The sequence below is a fragment of the Haliotis rufescens genome, unplaced genomic scaffold (assembly GCF_023055435.1).
Source record: "Haliotis rufescens isolate VD_foot unplaced genomic scaffold, xgHalRufe1.0.p SCAF_33, whole genome shotgun sequence".
NCBI lineage: Eukaryota > Metazoa > Mollusca > Gastropoda > Lepetellida > Haliotidae > Haliotis > Haliotis rufescens.
Window position 1 is genome coordinate 4,589,545 of NW_025964035.1, and position 23,820 is coordinate 4,613,364.

Genomic DNA, 23,820 nt, shown 5'->3' on the forward strand with positions numbered 1-23,820 from the left:
AGCGAATCGCGGCGCCTTAAACGACTGGGCCACCCGTGCCCCCAGTTAAAATAGAATGAGGAGGTGAAATTGGGTTTAACGTCGCGTCGTAGGTTATTGCATTTATATAGCGACGTGCATCATACGTGTGTGTGGCTGCTTGTACTGGTCCGGACTGATGCCGATTTATAGTGCTAGCCCACTGAGATACCATGCCGCAGTTTAACATGAATACCCCTCTCAGACACGGTATACCGACTCCGACCCGACCAGTCCTTGTTTTAGCCCATTAATGCCGAGTTCTAGACAGGGTAACAACAAGTACCAACTTTTAACGTCTTTTGTATGACGCGGCCGGGGATCGAACCCCGGACTTTCCGCTCTCAGGGCGGACGCTCTACCACTAGACCACGGAGGCGGTCAGCAGAGAATGAAGATTATACACTGGATCATTGAGGTTGACAATGGAGAGGTCACTAGATGATGATGGACAGCATGTAGTGTTACACACTGTGATACAAGTACACACAGAGGATATGCGGTAATATTCACCGGTGTATAACTGTTCATAACAGACGATAACACGGTCACTCTGGCTTCAGTATGGTATAACTAGAGGTGCAGCACTGTCAGCATAGAAACACAAAATGAAATGAATTTTCACTTTGACACTAGGAAGAGAAGTGATAGCAACGTTTATGTTGATCTGTAAACTGCATCTGTAAAGGGACACAAAGTATGGGGGTTCATCTGTTAGCTACCACTGACAAGATTCGGTGTCAGCTCAATGGCCTGTTTGTGTTCCTGTACTGTTCATCTGTTCTCAAGATGTTTAGATCTGACAGTTCATCTGTTGTCAGGATGTTTAGTTCTGACATTTCATCTGTTGTCAGGATGTTAAGTTCTGACAGTTCATCTGTTGTCAGGATGTTTAGTTCTGATTGTTCATCTGTTGTCAGGATGTTTAGTTCTGACAGTTCATCTGTTGTCAGGATGTTAAGTTCTGACAGTTCATCTGTTGTCAGGATGTTTAGTTCTGACAGTTCATCTGTTGTCAGGATGTTAAGTTCTGACAGTTCATCTGTTGTCAGGATGTTAAGTTCTGACAGTTCATCTGTTGTCAGGATGTTTAGTTCTGATTGTTCATCTGTTGTCAGGATGTTAAGTTCTGACAGTTCATCTGTTGTCAGGATGTTTAGTTCTGATTGTTCATCTGTTGTCAGGATGTTAAGTTCTGACAGTTCATCTGTTGTCAGGATGTTTAGTTCTGACAGTTCATCTGTTGTCAGGTTGTTAGTTCTGACAGTTCATATGTTGTCAGGATGTTAGTTCTGACAGTTCATCTGTTGTCAGGATGTTTAGTTCTGACTGTTCATCTGTTGTCAGGATGTTTAGTTCTGACTGTTCATCTGTTGTCAGGATGTTAGTTCTGACAGTTCATCTGTTGTCAGGATGTTAGTTCTGACTGTTCATCTGTTGTCAGGATGTTAGTTCTGACAGTTCATCTGTTGTCAGGATGTTTAGTTCTGACTGTTCATCTGTACTTAAGTGTGTCCGATTCTGTTTCCATTAATAATAATTGGAAAGATTGATACAAAGTAGAGCTTCTTCGTGCCTTATTGGACCAAGCATACATTGTCCATAAGTTGTCTTAGAGCTATAGGGGCGGTGGAGTAGCCTAGTGGTTAAAGCCGAAGGCCCGGGTTCGATTCCCCAATGTGTAAATCCCATTTCTGGTCTTCCCCTGCCGTGATATTGCTGTAATATTGCTAAAAGCGGCGTAAAACCTCCCTCACTTTGGTGAGTGGACTTTAGAGATGGGGACTTTTTGGAATAAGGACCAGGAAGGTATTCACAATCATATGTCAAAATAATCACGACATGAATATTTGTTTCCTTGGCAAAGGGATCACTGTGACACGATCAAAAGCCTGTTGCAAGACTGAGGGACTTGTGTAGGGGGGCTTATTTCCAGATAAATGATCATGAATAATCTTTTTCTTCCCATGAACACACAAAGTAACTTAAGTGTGTTTCAAGGAGGGACAACGTAATGTAGGACCATGGGCTAATTTGAAGACAGATGATGTTTAATGTGTGTGTTTCAAGGCGGTGAGGGAATGCACGTATATATAGAACCATGGGCTAATGCTAAGATAGATGCTGTTTGGTTCAGGACAATTGGGACCTACAGTTCTTATTATAGATGATACGTAAGAATAACGTGTCGAGACAAAGTCACTTGACTGTGTTTGTTCTATACAATCTTCCACTGCATGACACAGGAGTCGCGCCCGCCGATGGTGAGGACGTACTTGCCGCTGGGGGAGAACCTCACGGTCTGGACGTTCAGGTGGCATTTGTAGGTGTGGCTGAAAGCCTGCAACATGCACATAAACAGGTACAGTAAACTACGGTTATAACGAACACGGTTATAACGAACTGACGGATATAACGAACTTACTATTTTGTCCCGACTAACTGCTGTAGTTATACTGTATATATGCTTATAACGAACTACGGTTATAACGAACAGAAATTAGTAGTCCCTTTGAGTTCGTTATAACCGTACTTTACTGTATATGTCATCAGAGCTACATATAAGCTGCGTATTTGCGAAAAAATACTCTCCAAAAGTATTCAAAATCCAAGTACTTTCAATTATATAGCGTACGGAAACGCATGCATTCATGGATGCATCAGCATGCGTACAATGGAGCTAATTTCCGCAACACAATTACGAACTAATATGCTTTCCGAGTCAAGCCTATTGTTAGAACCGTCATACATGTATACATCCAAAACCTTTTTTTTTAAATCTCAAAATGTTAACTCATTTTGGGAAAAAACAACAACAGAGTGATGATACCAGTTTCGATCTGTCCGATCTTTTTTCCCATGCAGCATTTCGCTGCGGTAAAACGTTGACCCATTTCCGTGTAGATGGAAGTCATTGTTGGGAAAGACCCGTGAAGATCCGGGGTAGAATAGGTCTACAGTAACCCATGCTTGACGTAAAAGGCGACTATGCTTGTCGTAAGAGGCGACTAACGGGATCGACTGGTCAGGCTCGCTGACTTGGTTGATGCATGTCATCGTATCCCAATTGCGTGGATCGATATTCATGATGTCAATCACTGGATTGTCTGGTCTAGACTCGATTATTTACAAACCGCCGTCATATAGCTGGAATATTGCTGAGTGCGGCGTTAAACAACAAACAACAACAACATTGTTGTGAAAACATGTGACTAGTTTTGTTTTCATAATATGTTTGTTTTCTACCTTTATATTACATACATATTTAAACTGAAATGTGTCATACTCCCACTCCCGATGCTGACGGTACCCCGCGTATCGGTGGCAGCTGTACAACAACCACTTGCTCGTTCATTTACATGGTATTAGTGAATACAACCAATCTTATTAAAATCAGATCAAAGCTCCCGCAACCACCAAACAAAGATCTGAGGACATCCCATTACGGGTCACGTCAGAACGAACTTTCATCCGACCAATCAGTGAGTCGCTAACCAAATCGGTGAAGTGACTGTCGAAATGCGTTTTCTAATCATGCAACCTCGGAAAAAGGATAACACGGGTATTCCGAACGACAATTACAGGATGAACGACGCATCCCGTCAACATCATCTGGGTTAAACATTTGAAACGTAGGAAGCTGTCCATACCCCATGGGAAGTATTGCCGTACAATTTCGGCCATCTATTAGACATTCCAGAATGTCCTATTGTTAATTTTCAAATTAATATATTTGTCAAAGCATAGTCCCGTATGGAACTCGCCAGTTTGGAACTAGTGCCGTAAAACTGGAAAAAGCTCAGCCTGGTTCCCTAGGTATGCTGCGCTGGCGCTACACTGACCCAGGCAATGACTGCACAATCGCCTTCTCCACTCGACGAACAAACATGGCGGACACGCATCATCATCAATACTCTTGCAAAGTGTTTGTTTTTTTCTCGTCATTATAGTGGGCGTTCAATAACTCCACGAAACCCACCACTTTACAATGGGAGAAAACGGGGCATAATCGGCGACATTTGTGTTATCAGATTTGCTACAATAAAGATGCTAACGGTATTTTATTGACATAGTGGCTTAATTCCATGTATTATGTGTACGATTTCGTGACAACAGTGAGCTGACACGAAATATTAACGCACATATCACTGTTGAAAATGGGGTCTGTGTCATTGTTTACATTTCACCGATGTGACGGCCACTTTCGAGTCTCTAAACAGCGTTGATGAAAATGCTAAGAAAAACATTCAACCACCCGTTCTAGCGTTTTTCAATAGTAAATACATGTCGTGTCCGCCATGTTCGTTCGCCTAGTGGAGGCGGCCATTGTGCAGTCATTGCCTGGGTCAGTGTAGCGCCAGCGCAGCATACCAAGGGAACCAGGCTGGAAAAAGCTGCATTCAGATTGGCTAATGTCGACTTCTTGTTAGTCATTTGATTGGTCGGTCTAAATGAGCAACGTGAACTATAATGGATTGATTGAGTTTGATTTTACGCCGCTTTTAGCAATATTCCAGCAATATCACGGCGGGGGACACCAGAAATGGGCTTCACACCTTGTACCCATGTCGGGAATCGAACCCGGGTCTTCGGCGTGACGAGCGAACGCTTTAACCACTAGGCTACCCGACCGCCCCGAACTATAATGGAATGTCCTGAGAACTTTGTTTAGCGGTAGCGGGAACTAGGATCTGATTTCAAGGAGATTGTAGACACCACCTACCCCATCTTTGGGACAGGGGTATCTGAAGAGGCTAAGGCAGCCGTTGTTATCTCCCATGGCGATGACGGTCTTGTTGGGGTTGACGTCTATGGTGTTGACAGTCGCCTCCTTTGCCTGCTTGGAGGACCAAATACCTGGTGAACATAGAGAGCATGTCAACACAACATACCGAGAACACACCTGGTCAACACAGACACCTGGTCAACACAGACACACCTGGTCAACACAGACACCTGGTCAACACAGACACACCTGGTCAACACAGACACACCTGGTCAACACAGACACACCTGGCATACAGACACACCTGGTCAACACAAACACACCTGTCAACACAGACACAACTGGTCAACACAAACACACCTGGTCAACACGAACACACCTGGTCAACACAAACACACATCTGTCAACACGAACACACCTGGTCAACACAAACACACCCGGTCAACACAAACACACCCGGTCAACACAAACACATATCTGTCAACACAAACACACCTGGTCAACACAAACACACCTGGTCAACACAGACACACCTGGTCAACACAAACACACCTGGTCAATACAAACACACCTGTCAACACAGACACACCCGGTCAACATAAACACACCTGGTCAACACAAACACACCTGGTCAACACAAACACACCTGGTCAATACAAACACACCTGGACAACACAGATACACCTGGTCAACACAAACACACCTGGACAACACAAACACACATTTGTCAACACGAACACACCTGGTCAACATAAACACACATCTGTCAACAGAAACACACATGGTCAACACAAACACACCTGGTCAACACGAACACACCTGGTCAACACGAACACACCTGGTCAACACAGACACACCTGTCAACACAATCACACACCTGGTCAACATAAACACCTGGACACCACAGACACACCTAGTCAACACAGACACACATGGTCAATACAAACACACCTGGTCAACACAGACACACCTGGTCAACACAAACACACATATGTCAACACGAACACACCTGGTCAACATAAACACATCTGTCAACAGAAACACACCTGGTCAACACAAACACACCTGGTCAACACGAACACACCTGGTCAACACGGACACACCTGGTCAACACAAACACACCTGGTCAACACAAACATACCTAGTCAACACAGACACACCTGGTCAACACAAACACACCTGGTCAACACAAACACACCTGGTCAACACAAACATACCTGGTCAACACAGACACACCTGGTCAACACAAACACACCTGGTCAACACAAACACACCTGGTCAACACAAACATACCTAGTCAACACAGACACACCTGGTCAACACAGACACACCTGGTCAACACAAACACACCTGGTCAACACAAACATACCTGGTCAACACAGACACACCTGGTCAACACAAACACACCTGGTCAACACAAACACACCTGGTCAACACAAACACACCTGTCAACACGAACACACCTGGTCAACACAGACACACCTGGTCAACACAGACACACCTGGTCAACACAGACACACCTGGTACACACAGACACACCCGGTCAACACAGACACACCTGGTCAACACAGACACACCTGGACAACACAAACACGCCTGGTCAACACAAACAAACACCTGGTCAACACAGACACACCTGGTCAACACAGACACACCTGGTACACAACTATGCACCATCAGTGGCCCTGCAATAACTAATTGTGACAACAATATTTTGCTGCTACTTTGTAGCTGAGGCAGCATGGTTTCTGTGGTACTCTCGTTGATTACGCATGCCCTTGCCCCGTGGGGGTTCGGGTTTAAAGTAAGCCCCAGCAACCTATGCTTGTTGTAGAGACGACTGCATGGATTGGATGGTTTGTCTCGTAGGCTTGGTTCATTACATGTCATCGTATCCCATCGTGGTGAATCGTGGCTCTTAATATCAATCAAGACTCAGCTATTTACAGGCCGCCGTAACTGTAACATTGCTGAGTGCAGCGTAAAAACATCTTGGAAAATAAACGATTCTGATTGGTCAATCAGAGGTTTTAAATCACAATAACTACTTTTGATTGAAACAGCTGATTTGACGCCGCGTTACCACCGAGGCTAATATTAATAGAACGTACTTCTTTCTCAATCATTGTCGGTAGGCTTTGTGAACACTTGTACTCGTATATTATCAAATGCAACGTCTGCGTGGCCATGCACAGAGAGTTCTTTTCAAGGTTTATTTTTTCGGGGAATATGGGGATACAATCTGGCACTTTTCTATTTCCGACAGGGACGTTACCTCTTGAGCGGTGTGACGTCACAATAGTGACGTGTGTTAGACAGTGAAACCTTGCAAGACTTGTTTAGTTTTTAGGGGTGCAGAATAAATGTTGGCTCCAATTTCAAGTAACCAGGTAAAGGTTACAGGTAACAACCCTACATTTCCCAAACAAATCTACATGTTGTACCCACCAGCGACAGCGTAGTCCACGGTGCAGTTGCTGGTGCACCATGACAGCGACACTGCGTTCTTTCCCTCCTCCCGCGCACACGTCGTTGGATTCCCTGTCAACACACGCCACAGAGTCAATCATGTCAATCATTAAAGATGTAGGTTACTAGGCTCCCTACCTTAGTCACCGAGTCAATCATCAGAGACGTTGGCCATTAGACTCCCTTCCCTTACACCCCAGAGTCAATCACGTCAATCATTAAAGATGTAGGTTACTAGGCTCCCTACCCTCGTCCCACAGTCAATCATGTCAATCATTAAAGATGTAGGTTACGAGGCTCCCTACCCTAGTCACAGAGTCAATCATCAGAGACGTTGGCCATTAGACTCCCTTCTCTTACGCCCCAGAGTCAATCACGTCAATCATTAAAGATGTAGGTTACTAGGCTCCCTACACTCGTCACACAGTCAATCATGTCAATCACGTCAATCATTAAAGATGTAGGTTACTAGGCTCCCTACCCTCGTCACAGTCAATCACGTCAATCATTAAAGATGTAGGTTACTAGGCTCCCTACCCTCGTCACAGTCAATCACGTCAATCATTAAAGATGTAGGTTACTAGGCTCCCTACCCTCGTCACAGTCAATCATGTCAATCATTAAAGATGTAGGTTACTAGGCTCCCTACCCTAGTCACCGAGTCAATCATCAGAAATGTAGGGCATTAGACTCCCTTCCTTTACGCCCCAGAGTCAATCACGTCAATCATTCAAGAGGCACGCTACTAAATGCAGTGGCTTATAATATACTCATGATTAACAACCTCGAAAATGTTTATACCGACTCTACGTATAGATATGGCTTCTCCAATATAAGAACAGTAACAATGGGTTAGTGACGACACATACAAAAGAACTGCTCAGGAGTCGTCGAGCTTGACCTGAGCAGGTGCGTGTTGCCGACCTTCTCTCTTGACCAGTCGATGGCGGTGACCGGTCCGCGGTGACCCTAAACAGAAGGTTACAATAGCGGCGAAGTGGAACATACAAAAAACACGGTCATGTGATCCTTAGCAAACTCTGAGTAGTATATGGGATAAATTGTTACGTTTTTGTGAGGTGAAAATCGGCCATGTACGTGTTGGTGATTAAAATAGAAGAGCAACTTTCTATGTACTCACCTTGCACTTGCCGAGCATTTCCCAGGCCTTGTCCCCCTCCTCTTTATCCTGCAGGGAGTAGATGTACACCGCCCTGTCGTGACCCCCCACCGCCAGGGACGCGCAGTCTGAAACAGCGTCCCATTAGATTTGAATGAGCTACATTTGAAACTTCAAATAGTCACTCGATAAGTTACAGGTAACATGGATCTAAAGCGAAAGCGCGGTGTGTGTTTCTCATTTATTTAAGAAACAAACGACAAGTGGGAGTTGTTTATCGTACAATAAAATGCTGCATGGAGAATAAACCATGATGGGCGCATTGTACGATAAACAACGACCACGGGGCATTTATTTCTTATATGAGATAGAAACAGTATGTACAGCCTCTTTACTAAAACGTACAAGATTTAAAAATAATTGCCCGTATTTAAATAATGTTCACTCCCTCAACAGAATCCGATCTCGGCAATGTCGGAAAAGACCTTTTTATGCACAGGTGGGTATTTCCCGCATATTCTCACAATCCTCACGTCAATGACCTGTACCTTTACTCCCAATAACGATTGCCATATTTCTTTAAGATACGATCGTTCGGCCATCGCGTTTATCTGCGTTGCTCAGCTACATCTATGAGGAACAACTCACAAGACATTCCCCTCTCAAAATTAACGTCGTCAAACATACGACGTCATTAAGTTGCGAGCGCATGTTCGAATCTCCAGAAATAACGTCATGATAGAACAATGTTTTATCGTGAAATAAACCACGCTTCGTTCTTCACTGTTTTTTGCGAGTTATCACGTAGTTGTCTTAAAAAGTGAAATACATTGGATGTGACTGCGCTAGGATCAAGATGTTGAGGCCACGCTGCTTGTCGTCAAAGGTAACATAACTGTTTATCTCCTAGATGACACCCTTTTTCCAGGGCCCTGTTCCACAAAGCGACCGTAGCGCCCAGATGATCGTAGCGCCCAGATGACAGTAGCGCCCAATTGATCGTAACTCCCTGATGATCGTAGCGCCCAGATGTCCGTAGCGCCCAGATGATCATAACTCCCTGATGATCGTAGCGCCCAGATGACCGTAGCGCCCAGATGATCGTAACTCCCAGATGATCGTAGCGCCCAGATGACCGTAGCGCCAAGATGATCGTAACTCCCTGATGATCGTAGCGCCCAGATGACCGTAGCGCCCAGATGATCGTAACTCCCTGATGATCGTAGCGCCCAGATGATCGTAGCGTCAAGATGATCGTAGCGCCAAGATGATCGTAGCGTCAAGATGATCGTAACTCCCTGATGATCGTAGCGCCCAGATGATCGTAACTCCCTGATGATCGTAGCGCCCCGATGATCGTAGCGCCCAGATGATCGTAGCGTCAAGATGATCGTAGCGCCCTGATGATCGTAGCGCCCAGATGATCGTAGCGCCCTGATGGTCGTAGCGCCCAGATGATCGTAGCGCCCAGATGATCGTAGCGCCCAGATGATCGTAGCGCCCTGGTGATCGTAGCGCCCTGATGATCGTAGCGCCCAGATGATCGTAGCGCCCAGATGATCGTAGCGTCAAGATGATCGTAGCGCCCTGATGATCGTAGCGCCCAGATGATCGTAGCGCCCTGATGGTCGTAGCGCCCAGATGATCGTAGCGCCCAGATGATCGTAGCGCCCAGATGATCGTAGCGCCCTGGTGATCGTAGCGCCCTGATGATCGTAGCGCCCAGATGATCGTAGCGCCCTGATGATCGTAACTCCCTGATGATCGTAGCGCCCAGATGATCGTAGCGCCCAGATGATCGTAGCGTCCAGATGATCGAAGCGCCCAGATGATCGTAGCGCCCAGATGATCGTAGCGCCCTGATGATCGTAGCGCCCAGATGATCGTAGCGCCCTGATGATCGTAGCGCCCTGATGATCGTAGCGCCCTGATGATCGTACCGCCCAGATGACCGTAGCGCCCTGATGATCGTAGCGCCCAGATGATCGTAGCGCCCAGATGATCGTAGCGCCTAGATGATCGTAGCGCCCTGATGATCGTAGCGCCCTGATGATCGTAGCGCCCAGATGATCGTAGGGCCCTGATGATCGTAACTCCCATACTTTAACATAGACGTACGAGAGTCGTAGTACTACGATCACTTTATGGAACAGAGCCCAGTACCTCATCTTGGAAGCCAGTGAGGTGAGGTGAGGTGGAATGGGGTTTAACGTCGCGTCAAAGATTATTGCACTTATATAACGAGTGCATACACGTGTGTGTGTTTGTGTGGCTGCTTGTACTAGTCCGGACTCATGCCGATTTATAGTGCTAGCTCACTGAGATACCATGCCGCAGTTTAACATGAATGCCCCACTCAGATACAGTATACTGACTCCGAGCCGACCAGTCCTTGTTTTAGCCCCTTAATGCCGAGCGCCAGACAGGGTAACAACAAGTACCATCTTTTAACGTTTTTTGGTATGACGCGGCCGGGGATCAAACCCCGTACCTTCCGCTCTCCGGCGGACGCTCTACCACTAGACCATGGAGGCGGTCGGAAGCCAGTGGGTAACTAGGTAGGAATATAGGTCCCCAGCAACCCATGCTTGTCGCAAGATCCGACTAAATGGATCTGTGGTCATCGGTGACTTGGTTGATACATGACGTGGTGTCCCAACTGCGTGTCAATCACTGGTTTGTATGGTGCAGAAACGATGGGACCTGAGATATCGTTGAGTAGGGCGTTTTACAACAAACCAACACTTACCCGGGGCTAGTCTGATGGAGTCCAGTCTGTCCTTGGAGATCTTCTTGTTGCAGACCTCCGTGACCGACAGATCCTCCGCGTCCAACCCCAGGATCACGAGGCTGCAATGCAAGTAAGGTAGGTGAAATGGGGTTTAGATCCGTGAAGATCCGGGGTAGAATAGGTCTCGCCGTAAAGGCGACTATGCTTGTCGTAAGAGGCGACTAACGGGATCGGGGGGTCAGGTTCGCTGACTTGGTTGATGCTTGTCATCGTATCCCAAATGCAAGGATTGAAGCTCATGATCTCAATCACTGGATTGTCTGGTCCAGATTCGATTATTTACAGACCGCTGTCATATAGCTGGAATATTGCTGAGTGCGTCGTTAAACAACAAACAAACAAACAAATAAACAAGAGATGGGGTTTAACGTTTGGTTTCATGTTATTGCACATATATAGCAGCGTGTGTGTGTTTGTGTCTGCTTTGACATGTCCAACAAATGCCGGTTTTCTCCCCTTAATGTCGAGCACCAGGCAGGGAAACAACAAGTGCCTTCTTTTAAAATTATTGGTAAGACACGGTCGGGGATCGAACCACCGACCTTCCGCTCTTCGGGCCAACAGTCTATCCACTAGACCACGGAAGCGGTCCAATCATTCTGACACAGGTATTAGCACCGTGAGGCATACATGCCCCTGGAGATTCGTGTGAGAACTGGTCCTCAGCAACCTAGCTGAATAGATCGGGTGGTCAGACTCAGTGATCGACATACCATTGGTCGGTTCGGAGGATTAGGTAAAGCACAAGATATTGGCTAATTAGAGGTAAAATATATTCGTAGTTACTTTAGAATTGTACAAGATAACATGGGATATAATGTTAGTAAGATGACTTAGATGCATTGTTCAACATACTGTCCGTCGTGTGTTCCCAACACCAGGAGTTTGCCGTCAATGCTGCAGTCTGCACACAGGAAGGTTGCCCCCTAGGAACATAAACACATCATAGCGTTAGCATATCTTAACCAACCTACCCGTGAAGATTCCGGGGTAGAATAGGTCTTCAGCAACCCATGATTGCAGTAAAAGGTGACTATGCTTGTCGTAAAAGGCGACTAACGGGATCGGGTGGTCAGGCTCGCTGACTTGGTTGATGCATGTCATCGATCCCAATTGCGTGGATCGATGCTCATGATATCAATCACTGGATTGTCTAGTCCAGACTCGATTATTTACAGACCGCCGTTATATAGCTGGAATATTGCTGAGTGCGGCGTTAAACAACAAACCAAACCAAACCAAACAAAAACCTTAACCAACCCTTAAAATATAACAAATGTCATATTTGGGATAACACTTTCTTAGTAAAGTACAGATTCTCGTACTGTTTTGGGCTGAGTCCAGTCCGGGATTCGAACCCACACTGCCAGAGTGAGGCACCTGATCGCCGGCACACAATACCAGCGATATAACCCACTCAGCCACCGGTGCTTCCACAAAAATGAAAGTCCGACATCTGGTAGTCTAGATCACGCACTTTGCATACCCCTCTGACAAATGTAAATTGGCACGGCTTCCGGTGTATTCATAACCCTTAAAATAGTCTGCACAACACAGACGGTAATATATCTTTGTACCACTGACGCATCACAGCGTTAAAATACCTGAAGATACCCTTAAAATACCCTACACAACCAATTATTGCTACATCTTTGTACCACTGACGCATCACAGCGTTAAAATACCCGAATATACCCTTAAAATACCCTACACAACCAATTATTGCTACATCTTTGTACCACTGACGCATCACAGCGTTAAAATACCCGAATATACCCTTAAAATACCCCACACCACCAATTATTGCTACATCTTTGGACCACTGACGCATCACAGCGTTAAAACACCCGATATACCCTTAAAATACCCTACACAACCAATTATTGCTGCATCTTTGTACCACTGACGCATCACAGCGTTAAAACAACCGAATATACCCTTAAAATACCCTACACCACCAATTATTGCTATATCTTTGTACCACTGACGCATCACAGCGTTAAAATACCCGAAGATACCCTTAAAATACCCTACACAACCAATTATTGCTACATCTTTGTACCACTGACGCATCACATCCTTAAAATACCCGAAGATACCCTTAAAATATCCTACACAACTAATTATTGCTACATCTTTGTACCACTGACGCATCACAGCATTAAAACACCCGAATATACCCTTAAAATACCCCACACAACTAATTATTGCTATATCTTTGTACCACTGACGCATCACAGCGATAAAATACCTGAATATACCCTTAAAATACCCAACACAACTAATTATTGCTACATCTTTGTACCACTGACGCATCACAGCGTTAAAACACCCGAATATACCCTTAAAATACCCTACACAACTAATTATTGCTATATCTTTGTTATGCTGACGGCATACCTCTGTTAGTCCCGAGTGTCACCTCAACATACATCTATAAATACCCAACTGAGCGTTGTATAATTCGCCTAGCATCTTAGATCGTACTTTGATATGGATAAATCAGGACATGCAAACTCTTCGTGAACACCCGGTTTTCCGTGATCCATTCCTATTATTTTCAGTACCATTTTGTCTTTTACGCCCTAAGGAATCTGTTTCAGCAGATTATCGAGACTGATTATTCTCTGGCGTTAACATACTGAATTTTGAAGCCAAGTATAACCCCATAAGAGGTATAAGTGGGTGAGTTGGGACTTTCGACATTTTTAACAGTATTTCAGTTATATTACAGCGAGTCAGCTTGATGTGGGAGCAAAGCCCAAAGCAAATAAGACCTAAGCGATTAACACTTTAAAACTCGTAGGTTCCTGGGACGCCTAAGGGACGCAACTCTTGTGGCAATGTAGACGACTAGGTACCCGTACAGGTTTCTACCTTCATGACTATTTTCCACACAGGTTGATGGATCTCAGTGCTGAACTTGCAGATGATGCCATCCACCCCAGCTGTCAGGAAATCTGCTCCGATGAATGACTGGGGCATCGTCGTCAGCCCTCGCAGCTCATCAAAATGTCCCTGAAATACGAACAATGTAATACGTTGTAGATATAACACACGTGCGGATATAAATGGGACAAGTGGGAGTTGTTTATCGTACAATAAAGCACTGCAGGGAGAATAAACCCCGAGTGGTATATTTTCCCTGCAGTGTTTTATTGTACGATAAACAACGAACACGAGTCGTGTATTTCTTGTATGAGATGGCAACATTATGTTTTGTTTTGTTTGTTTGTTTAACGCCACACTCCGCAATACTTCAGCTATATGACGGCGGTCTGTAACTAATGGTGTCTGGACCAGATAATCCAGTGATTGAGATCATGCGCATCGATCCACGCAATTGGGACACGCGATGACATGCAACAACCAAGTCAGCAAGCCTGACCACCCGATCCCGTTAGTCAGCTCTTACGACAAGCATAGTCGCCTTTTCCGGCAAGCATGGGTTGCCGAAGACCTATTCTACCCCGGATCTTCACGGGTCGGCAACATTATGCGAGTGAGTTAAGATTTAACGTCGCATAGGCATTATTTCACCTCTATGTACAGCCTCATTGGGGATGATGATAAAATGTACAAGCATTAAAAACATTTACATGTTGATGATGACTCCCTCAAAAGAATCCGACCTAGGCAATTTCGGACAAGTACATTTCATGCATAGGTGGGAATTTCCCGCATATTCTCACAATCCACACCTGAGCTTTTAGCGCACCAGCATAGAAAACATGACATAATCACGACGATAGGCTAGTGCTTGGCCTGTCTGCTAATACTTTAAGTTTGTGTCCATACAGAGGGTTATCTTTACCTGTGTAAGAGGCAACATCTCAAGTGTAGCGCCATCAAGCGGGGATCCTTTCGTTGCCATGACGACAGACAACAAGGAGTTCATGGTGGTTCCTAAGAGAAGAGTCTCTTTGTGTATCTGAATCATCCTGACTCCGCCCTCCGACTTGGAAATCTGCAACAGATGAGGGGTTGTTTAATGACTCTTTGATATCATCACCAAGATACACGCATGAGGACGGCAAGAACCGATGCGATTATGTTCAGTAATGATGGTTTCATGCCGTTTCCACACTCTCCAACTCAGAGCTCCTTGCGGTCGGGACATCTCACAATCCTTTCAACAAAATACTTGTTTTTCATTTTGAAAAGTCTACACATTTAGATCAACATACGTTATAAAACGGTAACTGTCATTAAGAAAATATCCTAACACGTGAAAACTATTTTACCCTTTGTTTACAAGGGCTGTACGGTGCTGTATTCGAAGAGCCTCGGGACAGACAACCCTTGATTCCTCCAAACTAACTACTCCACGATTCAAACAGCGTATTGGAGTTTTAGGAGCAGAATTTATTGATGTCAACTTCTTTATCACGAGGGACACAACGTTTCGGAGTATATGCTTACTTCTTCATCAGGTGAATGGGGGCGGTGGGGTAGCCCAGTGGTTAAAGCGTTCGCTCAACATGCCGAAGACCCGGGTTCGATTCCCGACATGGGTACAAAGTGTGAAACCCATTTCTGGTGTCCCCCGCCGTGATATTGCTGGAATATTGCTAAAAGCGGCGTAAAGCCATACCCACTCACTCATTAGGTGAATGAATGCCATTTACGTCCTGGCTTCCAGTGGTCCATACCTATCAGCGCTAATTACTGTAAAGTGTTGGCTGCATTGTCTATTGCTAATCACCTATCAGCACCAATTACCTGTTGGCTTCCCTTGTTAAGTTTCCATCTCTTGTGATCTTATTATTTTTGTTGTTCTGACATGTACACACACACACACACACACACACACACACACACACACACACACACACACACACACACACACACACACACACACACACACACACACGCAGCATATATTATCCGAAACGTCGTGTACGTCATAATAAAGAAGTTGACATCTATAAATTCTCTTCCTTATGTGTATCGGCGTTAAATGCCTTTCAAAGACGTTATTGGAATATGTAATCCATGAGGCGGGACCAGCAAACACTTCATCCACTGGGCTACCCTGGTTCATGAAGTCATCACCTTTCCCTGTCGACATTGTACAACAACAAGCGGTAAAGTGTACCGTATTTCCTCTATTAGACGCCGGGCCTCTAATAGAAGCCAGGTCAATTGTTCAGTGCAAAAAATAGAAGCCCGGCCTCTAATTGACGCCGGGTCAAAGGCTTGTCCGAAATATATAGAAGCCTGGGCGTCTAATGGAGGAAATACGGTATAAATTGTTACCTCGACTTTCCCGGCCCCGTCCATGTTCTTGGTCCACTGCCAACTGTACATGACCCCGTCCCGCCCGCCGGACACCAGGTGGTGGCGGTGATGTAGCACTGTGAACACCGGGCCCTGCAAACACAGTAGTACACCCTCACGAAACAATGTGTGTGAGTATGGTTTTACGCCGCTTTTAGCAATATTCCAGCAATATCACGGGTTCGATTCCCGTTATGGGTACAATGTGTGAAGCCCATTTCTGGTGTCCCCTAAAGGTGGCGTAAAACCATATTCACTAACTCAAAGCACCGGTACTTCTAACTAGTAACAAGAATGCCAAATTACGCGGTCCTAAGTCTAACCAGGCCGCAACTTTGCGACACGCTGTTGGCGGGGTGGTCGCAGCCGGCTGCGTATCGGGTGACTACACCTACATCATGTCCATGCTTGACGAAGTTGGTGATCTTGTTGCCGCCGTCTCCCCAAACGTAGATGGTGCCGTTTGAGTCGCCGGTGACGAGGTCTCCCTTGTCTGTGTGGGTCAGACAAATGACGAACTTGGCCCGGAGGTAATTCTGCAAGCAGAGGCACACGCACTTCGTGAGTACAGACATAAACAGTTTCTAGGGTTGTTATACTGCTCAAAAGGTCATAGGGATTGTCATAGGGATTATAGCGCAACCGTAGATAAGCTCCGCCCACCGTGATTGAGACAGGCGCGATTTTTTATGATAAACTACAGAAACTTTATTGACTAATATCCAGATATGGAGCCATTTCTGGTTGTTGTTATACTGCTCAAAAGGTCATAGGTATTGTCATAGGGATTATAGCGCAACCGTAGATAAGCTCCGCCCACTGTGACACGACTGATTCGATTTTTTAGGATCTTTAGAAACTTTATTGACTTTTATCTAGATATGGAGCCATTTCTGGTATCCATGGTTTTGTCATTCAAGTTCATACGAAGTTTGGCGGTCTTTGGAGATTTTGTTTTCGTACGGTTTTCAAAAAGCTTCTCTCGACATTCAGTTGTGTTTACGCTGCCAGTCACTGAAACACCGCCACCTTGTGGGCTCTATATAGTCAGGGTGGGGCTTTAACAAGTCATATGTAGTGTGTAGGTTTACGCCGCAATGAGAAGCATTCAAGCCATAAGAAGGCGGAGAGTTGATAATCGAAACCAGTGGTTGATAGCATGAGCAATGATACACAAATGGCAGGGTGACTCGGTTCAGCCAGGAATTTTATGATAAAAAAATGCAATTATACAAAATAAAACTATGTACAAACGAGTATTTAAGGCTAACAAATCATCACTTAAGTCTTTGAATGGCATTTAGAAGTGATACACATAAGGAAGATAATTTATGGATGTCAGCTTCTTTATCATGAGGAACACAACGTTTCGGGGTACATACTTACTCCTTCATCGGGTGAATGAAGATGATGAAGGAGTAAGTATGCACTCCGAAACGTTGTCTTCCTCATAATAAAGTGAGTGAGTGAGTGAGTTGGGTTCAACGCCGCTTTTTAACAGTATGCCAGTTATATTACGGCGTGTCAGCTTAATGTGGGAGGAAAGCCAGAAGTGATGCAGATGCAGGTTTCAGACGTTTACCACTTCGGTGAAACACACGAGCACGGGTATGGTGCTGACAAACCTAGAAACATAATTGGGCCGAACCGGGATTCGAACCCACAATTATATATTTCTGGCGTGCCCAACTGCACCGCCTTAGACGACTTGGCCACTTGTGCCCCCTCCTCATAATAAAGAAGTTGACATCCATAAATTCTCTCTCTCATCGCAGGTTTGTCCAATGGCGGCCATCTTGAAAAATGATGTCATGTACAGTTAGTAAATCACAACATGTCAGACAGTTGTACTTGAAAGCATATTAAAGGTCATTTTTCTATTATTGGATTTATGAAGAATGTAATGACAAGGGGTTTATGCTGCTCTGGGTTTCCCAGGGGAAACAGATAGATGAGACTGGCTTTTAATATACGTGAATATCGCTAAGTATCAAGCAACATCAGAAGCTTACATCGTACTCCGGTTTGGCGTGTGTGGTTATCTTATTGGTCTCCGGATAGACCTTCCACCAGGCCAGATGTTCCTTGCCAATAGACACCAGCAGGTCGGTGTGGTGGGGGTTGAAGCCAATGTCGCAGATGACGTCCACGTGCAGCTGAAACACAGAAGGGTATGTGTAGGAGAGGGGAGGGTCTCGCTGCTTCTGTACTGCAGTTGAATGGGTTTTGTAATGCAGTGTCACGAGGACGGTCTGTCACAGCTTGATATAACTTTGGTGGTTTACCTGCCTACCCACCTCGATTATCCTGTGTAGAACATCTTTATTCTATATCGATAAACACCCGTGAAGATCCGGGGTAGAATAGGTCTTCAGCAACCCATGTTTGTCGTAAAAGGCGACTATGCTTGTAAGAGGCGACTGACGGGATCGAGTGGTCAGGCTCGCTGACTTGGTTGATGCATGCCACCGTATCCAAATTGAGTGGATCGATGTTCATGATATTAATCACTGGGTTGTCTGGTCCAGACTCGATTATTTACAGACCGCCGTCATATACCTGGAATATTGCTGAGTGCGGCGTTAAACAACAAACAAACACAGCAGATAGTGAGCCCGATCAGCTTGTGTCAGACAGCCGGAAAGAAGCCAGAGATTAGTGCCCATCAACAAACAAACAAACTATAGTGATAAATGCCCAGGGGCAAATCGTTATCATGATTGGACGGTTGACGACAGAGTCAAGACAATCAAATAGGGATTTAAAACGGAGCAATGCTAGATAATGGGTAGATATTTATCATAATTGTATGACCAAGCGTTGTTATATTGCCAGGCCACTGTGATACCATGCCGCAGTTTAACATGAAACCCAACATAGACACATTATACCACGACCCAGCCAGTCCTCATTTTATTCCCTTAGTGCCTAGCGCTAGGCCCTTTGGTATGAAATGGTCAGAAGGTCGAACCACCGACCTTCCGCTTTCCGGCAGATGCTCTGTCCATAACACAAGGAGCCGGTCTATTCAATTATTATGTTCATATAACTAGGCCTTCAACAGTCAGGATAATAAAGAATAAATATTGACACTTAGCTTGACGTACCACGGTGCTGGCAACATGGGTGCCGTCAGCCACGTTCCACAGGGACAGCGTCTTCTCCTGACTGTTGTCCACCGCCGCGAGCAGATCCTGGAGGCGATAAAGATCTCAAAGGTCATATCAAGCTCACGTCGTACCACTGAATACCAAGGTCACTTCACTACGCTCCAGGTCAAGGTCATATGGTCACATCATTTAGTACCCTCACACATATGACAATGTGACGGGCGGTGGGGTAGCCTAGTGGTTAACGCGTTCGCTCGTCATGCCCCAAACCCTGGTTCTCTCTCCCCACATGGGTAAAATGTGTGAAGCCCATTTCTGGTGTCACCTGCTGAGATATTGCTAAAATATTGCTAAAAGCGGCGTAAAACCATACTAACTCACATTGTTTCGTGTTGTGACATTCTACACAAGGTTCACAAAAGCAGCGCTACACAAAAACAACGTTTCGTTTTGTCATGAACTCACACCGTCTAAAACATTCCTTAGCAAATCTAGGGTTTGGTTGTGTTCAACTACAGCAAGCACGTAAGACCAAACAAATTCACATGTTCGTCAGTATCGACTTTTGCAGAAAATCCGTTAGAACAGATTAAACCCTCCCCTGATGATCACGAAAGATCAAACATCAGTAATGCATGCTTGGTAGTTACATCAATTCATATAAAATGTCCATAACTTTCATCTCTCGGTAACTATCTTTATTGTATGGAATCCTAGAAGGGCCATTGCCGCATTGTCGCGTGGCCAAAATGTCGCATTGTCGCACTGTGATTAATTTATGACTCGTTTTGCTTTTTTTTTGTTAGGGCGACAATGTCCCTTCAAGGATTCCATAATAGTCATCCCAACAACGGAAGTCCGTCCTCCGTGTGTCCATCAACCTACCGAGTCCTTCTGGAAGGAGAGGCACATGACGGCCTTGATGAAGTTTCCCAGACCCAGGACATGGACCGTCCCCAGGGTGTCGGCCCGCCACACCCGGATGTGTGCCTACAACAACAGATGGTGCTCTTTAGGTTGGTTTGTCCTTTAACACCGCACTCAGCAATATCCCAGCTATATGACGGCGACCTCTAAATAGTCGAGTCTGGACCAGACCCACCAGTGATTGATATTATGAGCAACGATCCACGGGGATCAATGGTAACAATGGCAACACGGGGAACAATGGGAACAATGGCAACACGGGGAACAATGGCAACACGGGGAACAATGGGAACAATGGCAACACGGGGAACAATGACAACACGGGGAACAATGGGAACACGGGGAACAATGGCAACACGGGGAACAATGGGAACAATGGCAACACGGGGAACAATGGCAACACGGGGAACAATGGCAACACGGGGAACAATGGCAACACGGGGAACAATGGGAACAATGGCAACACGGGGAACAATGGCAACACGGGGAACAATGGCAACAATGGCAACACGGGGAACAATGGCAACACGGGGAACAATGGGAACAATGGCAACACGGGGAACAATGACAACACGGGGAACAATGGGAACACGGGGAACAATGGCAACACGGGGAACAATGGGAACAATGGCAACACGGGGAACAATGGGAACAATGGCAACACGGGGAACAATGGCAACACGGGGAACAATGGGAACAATGGCAACACGGGGAACAATGACAACACGGGGAACAATGGGAACACGGGGAACAATGGCAACACGGGGAACAATGGGAACAATGGCAACACGGGGAACAATGGCAACACGGGGAACAATGGGAACAATGGCAACACGGGGAACAATGGCAACACGGGGAACAATGGCAACACGGGGAACAATGGGAACACGGGGAACAATGGCAACACGGGGAACAATGGCAACACGGGGAACAATGGGAACAATGGCAACACGGGGAACAATGGGAACAATGGCAACACGGGGAACAATGGGAACAATGGCAACACGGGGAACAATGGGAACACGGGGAACAATGGCAACACGGGGAACAATGGCAACACGGGGAACAATGGGAACAATGGCAACACGGGGAACAATGGGAACAATGGGAACAATGGCAACACGGGGAACAATGACAACACGGGGAACAATGGCAACACGGGGAACAATGGCAACACGGGGAACAATGGCAACACGGGGAACAATGGGAACAATGGCAACACGGGGAACAATGGCAACACGGGGAACAATGGCAACACGGGGAACAATGGGAACAATGGCAACACGGGGAACAATGGCAACACGGGGAACAATGGCAACACGGGGAACAATGGGAACACGGGGAACAATGGCAACACGGGGAACAATGGCAACACGGGGAACAATGGCAACACGGGGAACAATGGCAACACGGGGAACAATGGGAACAATGGCAACACGGGGAACAATGGGAACAATGGCAACACGGGGATCAATGGCAACACGGGGAACAATGGGAACACAGGGAACAATGGGAACACGGGGAACAATGGCAACACGGGGAACAATGGGAACAATGGCAACACGGGGAACAATGGCAACACGGGGAACAATGGGAACAATGGCAACACGGGGAACAATGGCAACACGGGGAACAATGGCAACACGGGGAACAATGGCAACACGGGGAACAATGGGAACAATGGCAACACGGGGAACAATGGGAACACGGGGAACAATGGCAACACGGGGATCAATGGCATCACGGGGATCAATGGCAACACGGGGAACAATGGGAACACGGGGAACAATGGCAACACGGGGAACAATGGGAACAATGGCAACACGGGGAACAATGGCAACACGGGGAACAATGGCAACACGGGGAACAATGGGAACAATGGCAACACGGGGAACAATGGGAACAATGGCAACACGGGGAACAATGGCAACACGGGGAACAATGACACGCACTCAACCAAGTCACGGAGCCTGGTCACCAGACCCATGCAGTCGCCCAGAATAGCTTGCCGGGGACTTATTCTCATCCTGTATCCCCACGGGGGAATAACATACTAACAACACGCACGGCCAAAGTGTGGAGCTCTAGGGCCAAATATTGGGAATAATTTCAAATCAATTTTAGTCATGATGTTGGGTATTTTTTAACTGAACCTTGAAAAAATTGCATCTCTTTGACAATTTCCACTCTTATTACGACCCCTGTATTCATTTGGGATTCGAACGGTTGACGGCGTGATGTGCAGAGCTTTACCCACACGGTGTGTTCTCAGGGTGACACTTAGCTTGACGTACCAGGGTGGTAAATTGCCTACTTACCTGCGACTTGTCATCCTTCTTCCCCGCATACTGACCAGTGGCTACTATGTTGCCGTTGGAATGGACGGCCATACTGAAACAGCACGAAGAATGTCAACTGAAGCCATGTAATAATACATAAATATTTTTCATATCTTGGGACGAAACAGAAAAATCGGATTTCTGAAATTGGAAATCTTACCCTTGTCAAACACGAAGTACGATTATATTTGTTTGTTGTTTAACGCGGCACTCGCAATACTCCAGTTATCTGACGGTAGTCAGTGAATAATCGATAATGCAATCTAGTGAATGACATCGTGAGCATCAATCTAGGCAACTGGGATACGATAACATGCATCAACCAAGCCAGCGAGCCTCTTACGACAAGCATGGGTTGCTGAAGACCAATTTTAACCCGGACCTTCACGAACGCCTCTTACGACAAGTATGAGTTGCTGAGAACCAATTCTAACCCGGATCTTCACGAACGCCTCTTACGACAAGCATGGGCTGCTGAAGACCAATTCTAACTCGGACCTTCACGAACGCCTCGTACGACAAGCATGAGTTGCTGAAGAACAATTATAACCCGGACCTTCACGAACGCCTCGTGCGACCAGCGAAGGGGCCTATTCTGACCCAGGATGTCCACAGGAGTATATCTGTGGACCAAGTTTTCGAGAAAATCCATCAAAAGTTTGGGGCGGTTGTACTGACCACTTGATGTCTTCCGTGTGTTCCTTGTAGTGACGTTGTGTGTGGACGTCACGGTTGTACATGACAGCGATGTTGGAGATGAAGTAGATGATCTCGTCGTTGTCCAGGATGTAGATGTTGCATCGACAGTCGTTGCCACGGTAACCATACCTAAGTATCGATATCTCTTGTCAGAACTTTCATTTCCAATTTTTCCAAATTTGACCTTTTATGTTTTGATTTTCTTGCATTGTATAATCATGAAGCTTAAACTTGTTTTATTTGTTTGTTTGTTTGTTTGTTTGTTTAATATCCGTACTCAACAATAGTCCAGCTATATGACGGCGGTCTGTAAATAATCGAGTCTGGGCCAGACAATCCAG

At 45.8% G+C, this 23,820-nt stretch overlaps 1 protein-coding gene across 3 annotated transcripts in view; it reads right to left on the minus strand.

The window, feature by feature from the left end:
• Positions 1 to 1,276: 1,276 nt before the first annotated feature.
• The window catches only part of LOC124150270 (echinoderm microtubule-associated protein-like 2), a 92,227-nt gene continuing 69,683 nt past the window's right edge, over positions 1,277 to 23,820 (minus strand). For all 3 annotated transcript variants that reach the window (XM_048380810.1, XM_048380811.1, XM_048380809.1), the window contains exons 12-27: positions 23,459 to 23,608; positions 22,760 to 22,832; positions 20,400 to 20,504; positions 19,512 to 19,598; positions 18,417 to 18,560; positions 16,800 to 16,940; positions 16,384 to 16,497; positions 14,939 to 15,091; positions 14,002 to 14,142; positions 11,980 to 12,050; positions 11,083 to 11,183; positions 8,355 to 8,461; positions 8,083 to 8,182; positions 7,193 to 7,285; positions 4,742 to 4,875; positions 1,277 to 2,359 (exon numbers count right to left, since the gene is read on the minus strand). In XM_048380810.1, coding sequence (XP_048236767.1) covers positions 2,237 to 2,359; positions 4,742 to 4,875; positions 7,193 to 7,285; positions 8,083 to 8,182; positions 8,355 to 8,461; positions 11,083 to 11,183; positions 11,980 to 12,050; positions 14,002 to 14,142; positions 14,939 to 15,091; positions 16,384 to 16,497; positions 16,800 to 16,940; positions 18,417 to 18,560; positions 19,512 to 19,598; positions 20,400 to 20,504; positions 22,760 to 22,832; positions 23,459 to 23,608 — 1,837 coding nt within the window. In that variant the 3' untranslated portion in view covers positions 1,277 to 2,236. The remainder of the gene's footprint in view (positions 2,360 to 4,741; positions 4,876 to 7,192; positions 7,286 to 8,082; positions 8,183 to 8,354; positions 8,462 to 11,082; positions 11,184 to 11,979; positions 12,051 to 14,001; positions 14,143 to 14,938; positions 15,092 to 16,383; positions 16,498 to 16,799; positions 16,941 to 18,416; positions 18,561 to 19,511; positions 19,599 to 20,399; positions 20,505 to 22,759; positions 22,833 to 23,458; positions 23,609 to 23,820) is intronic.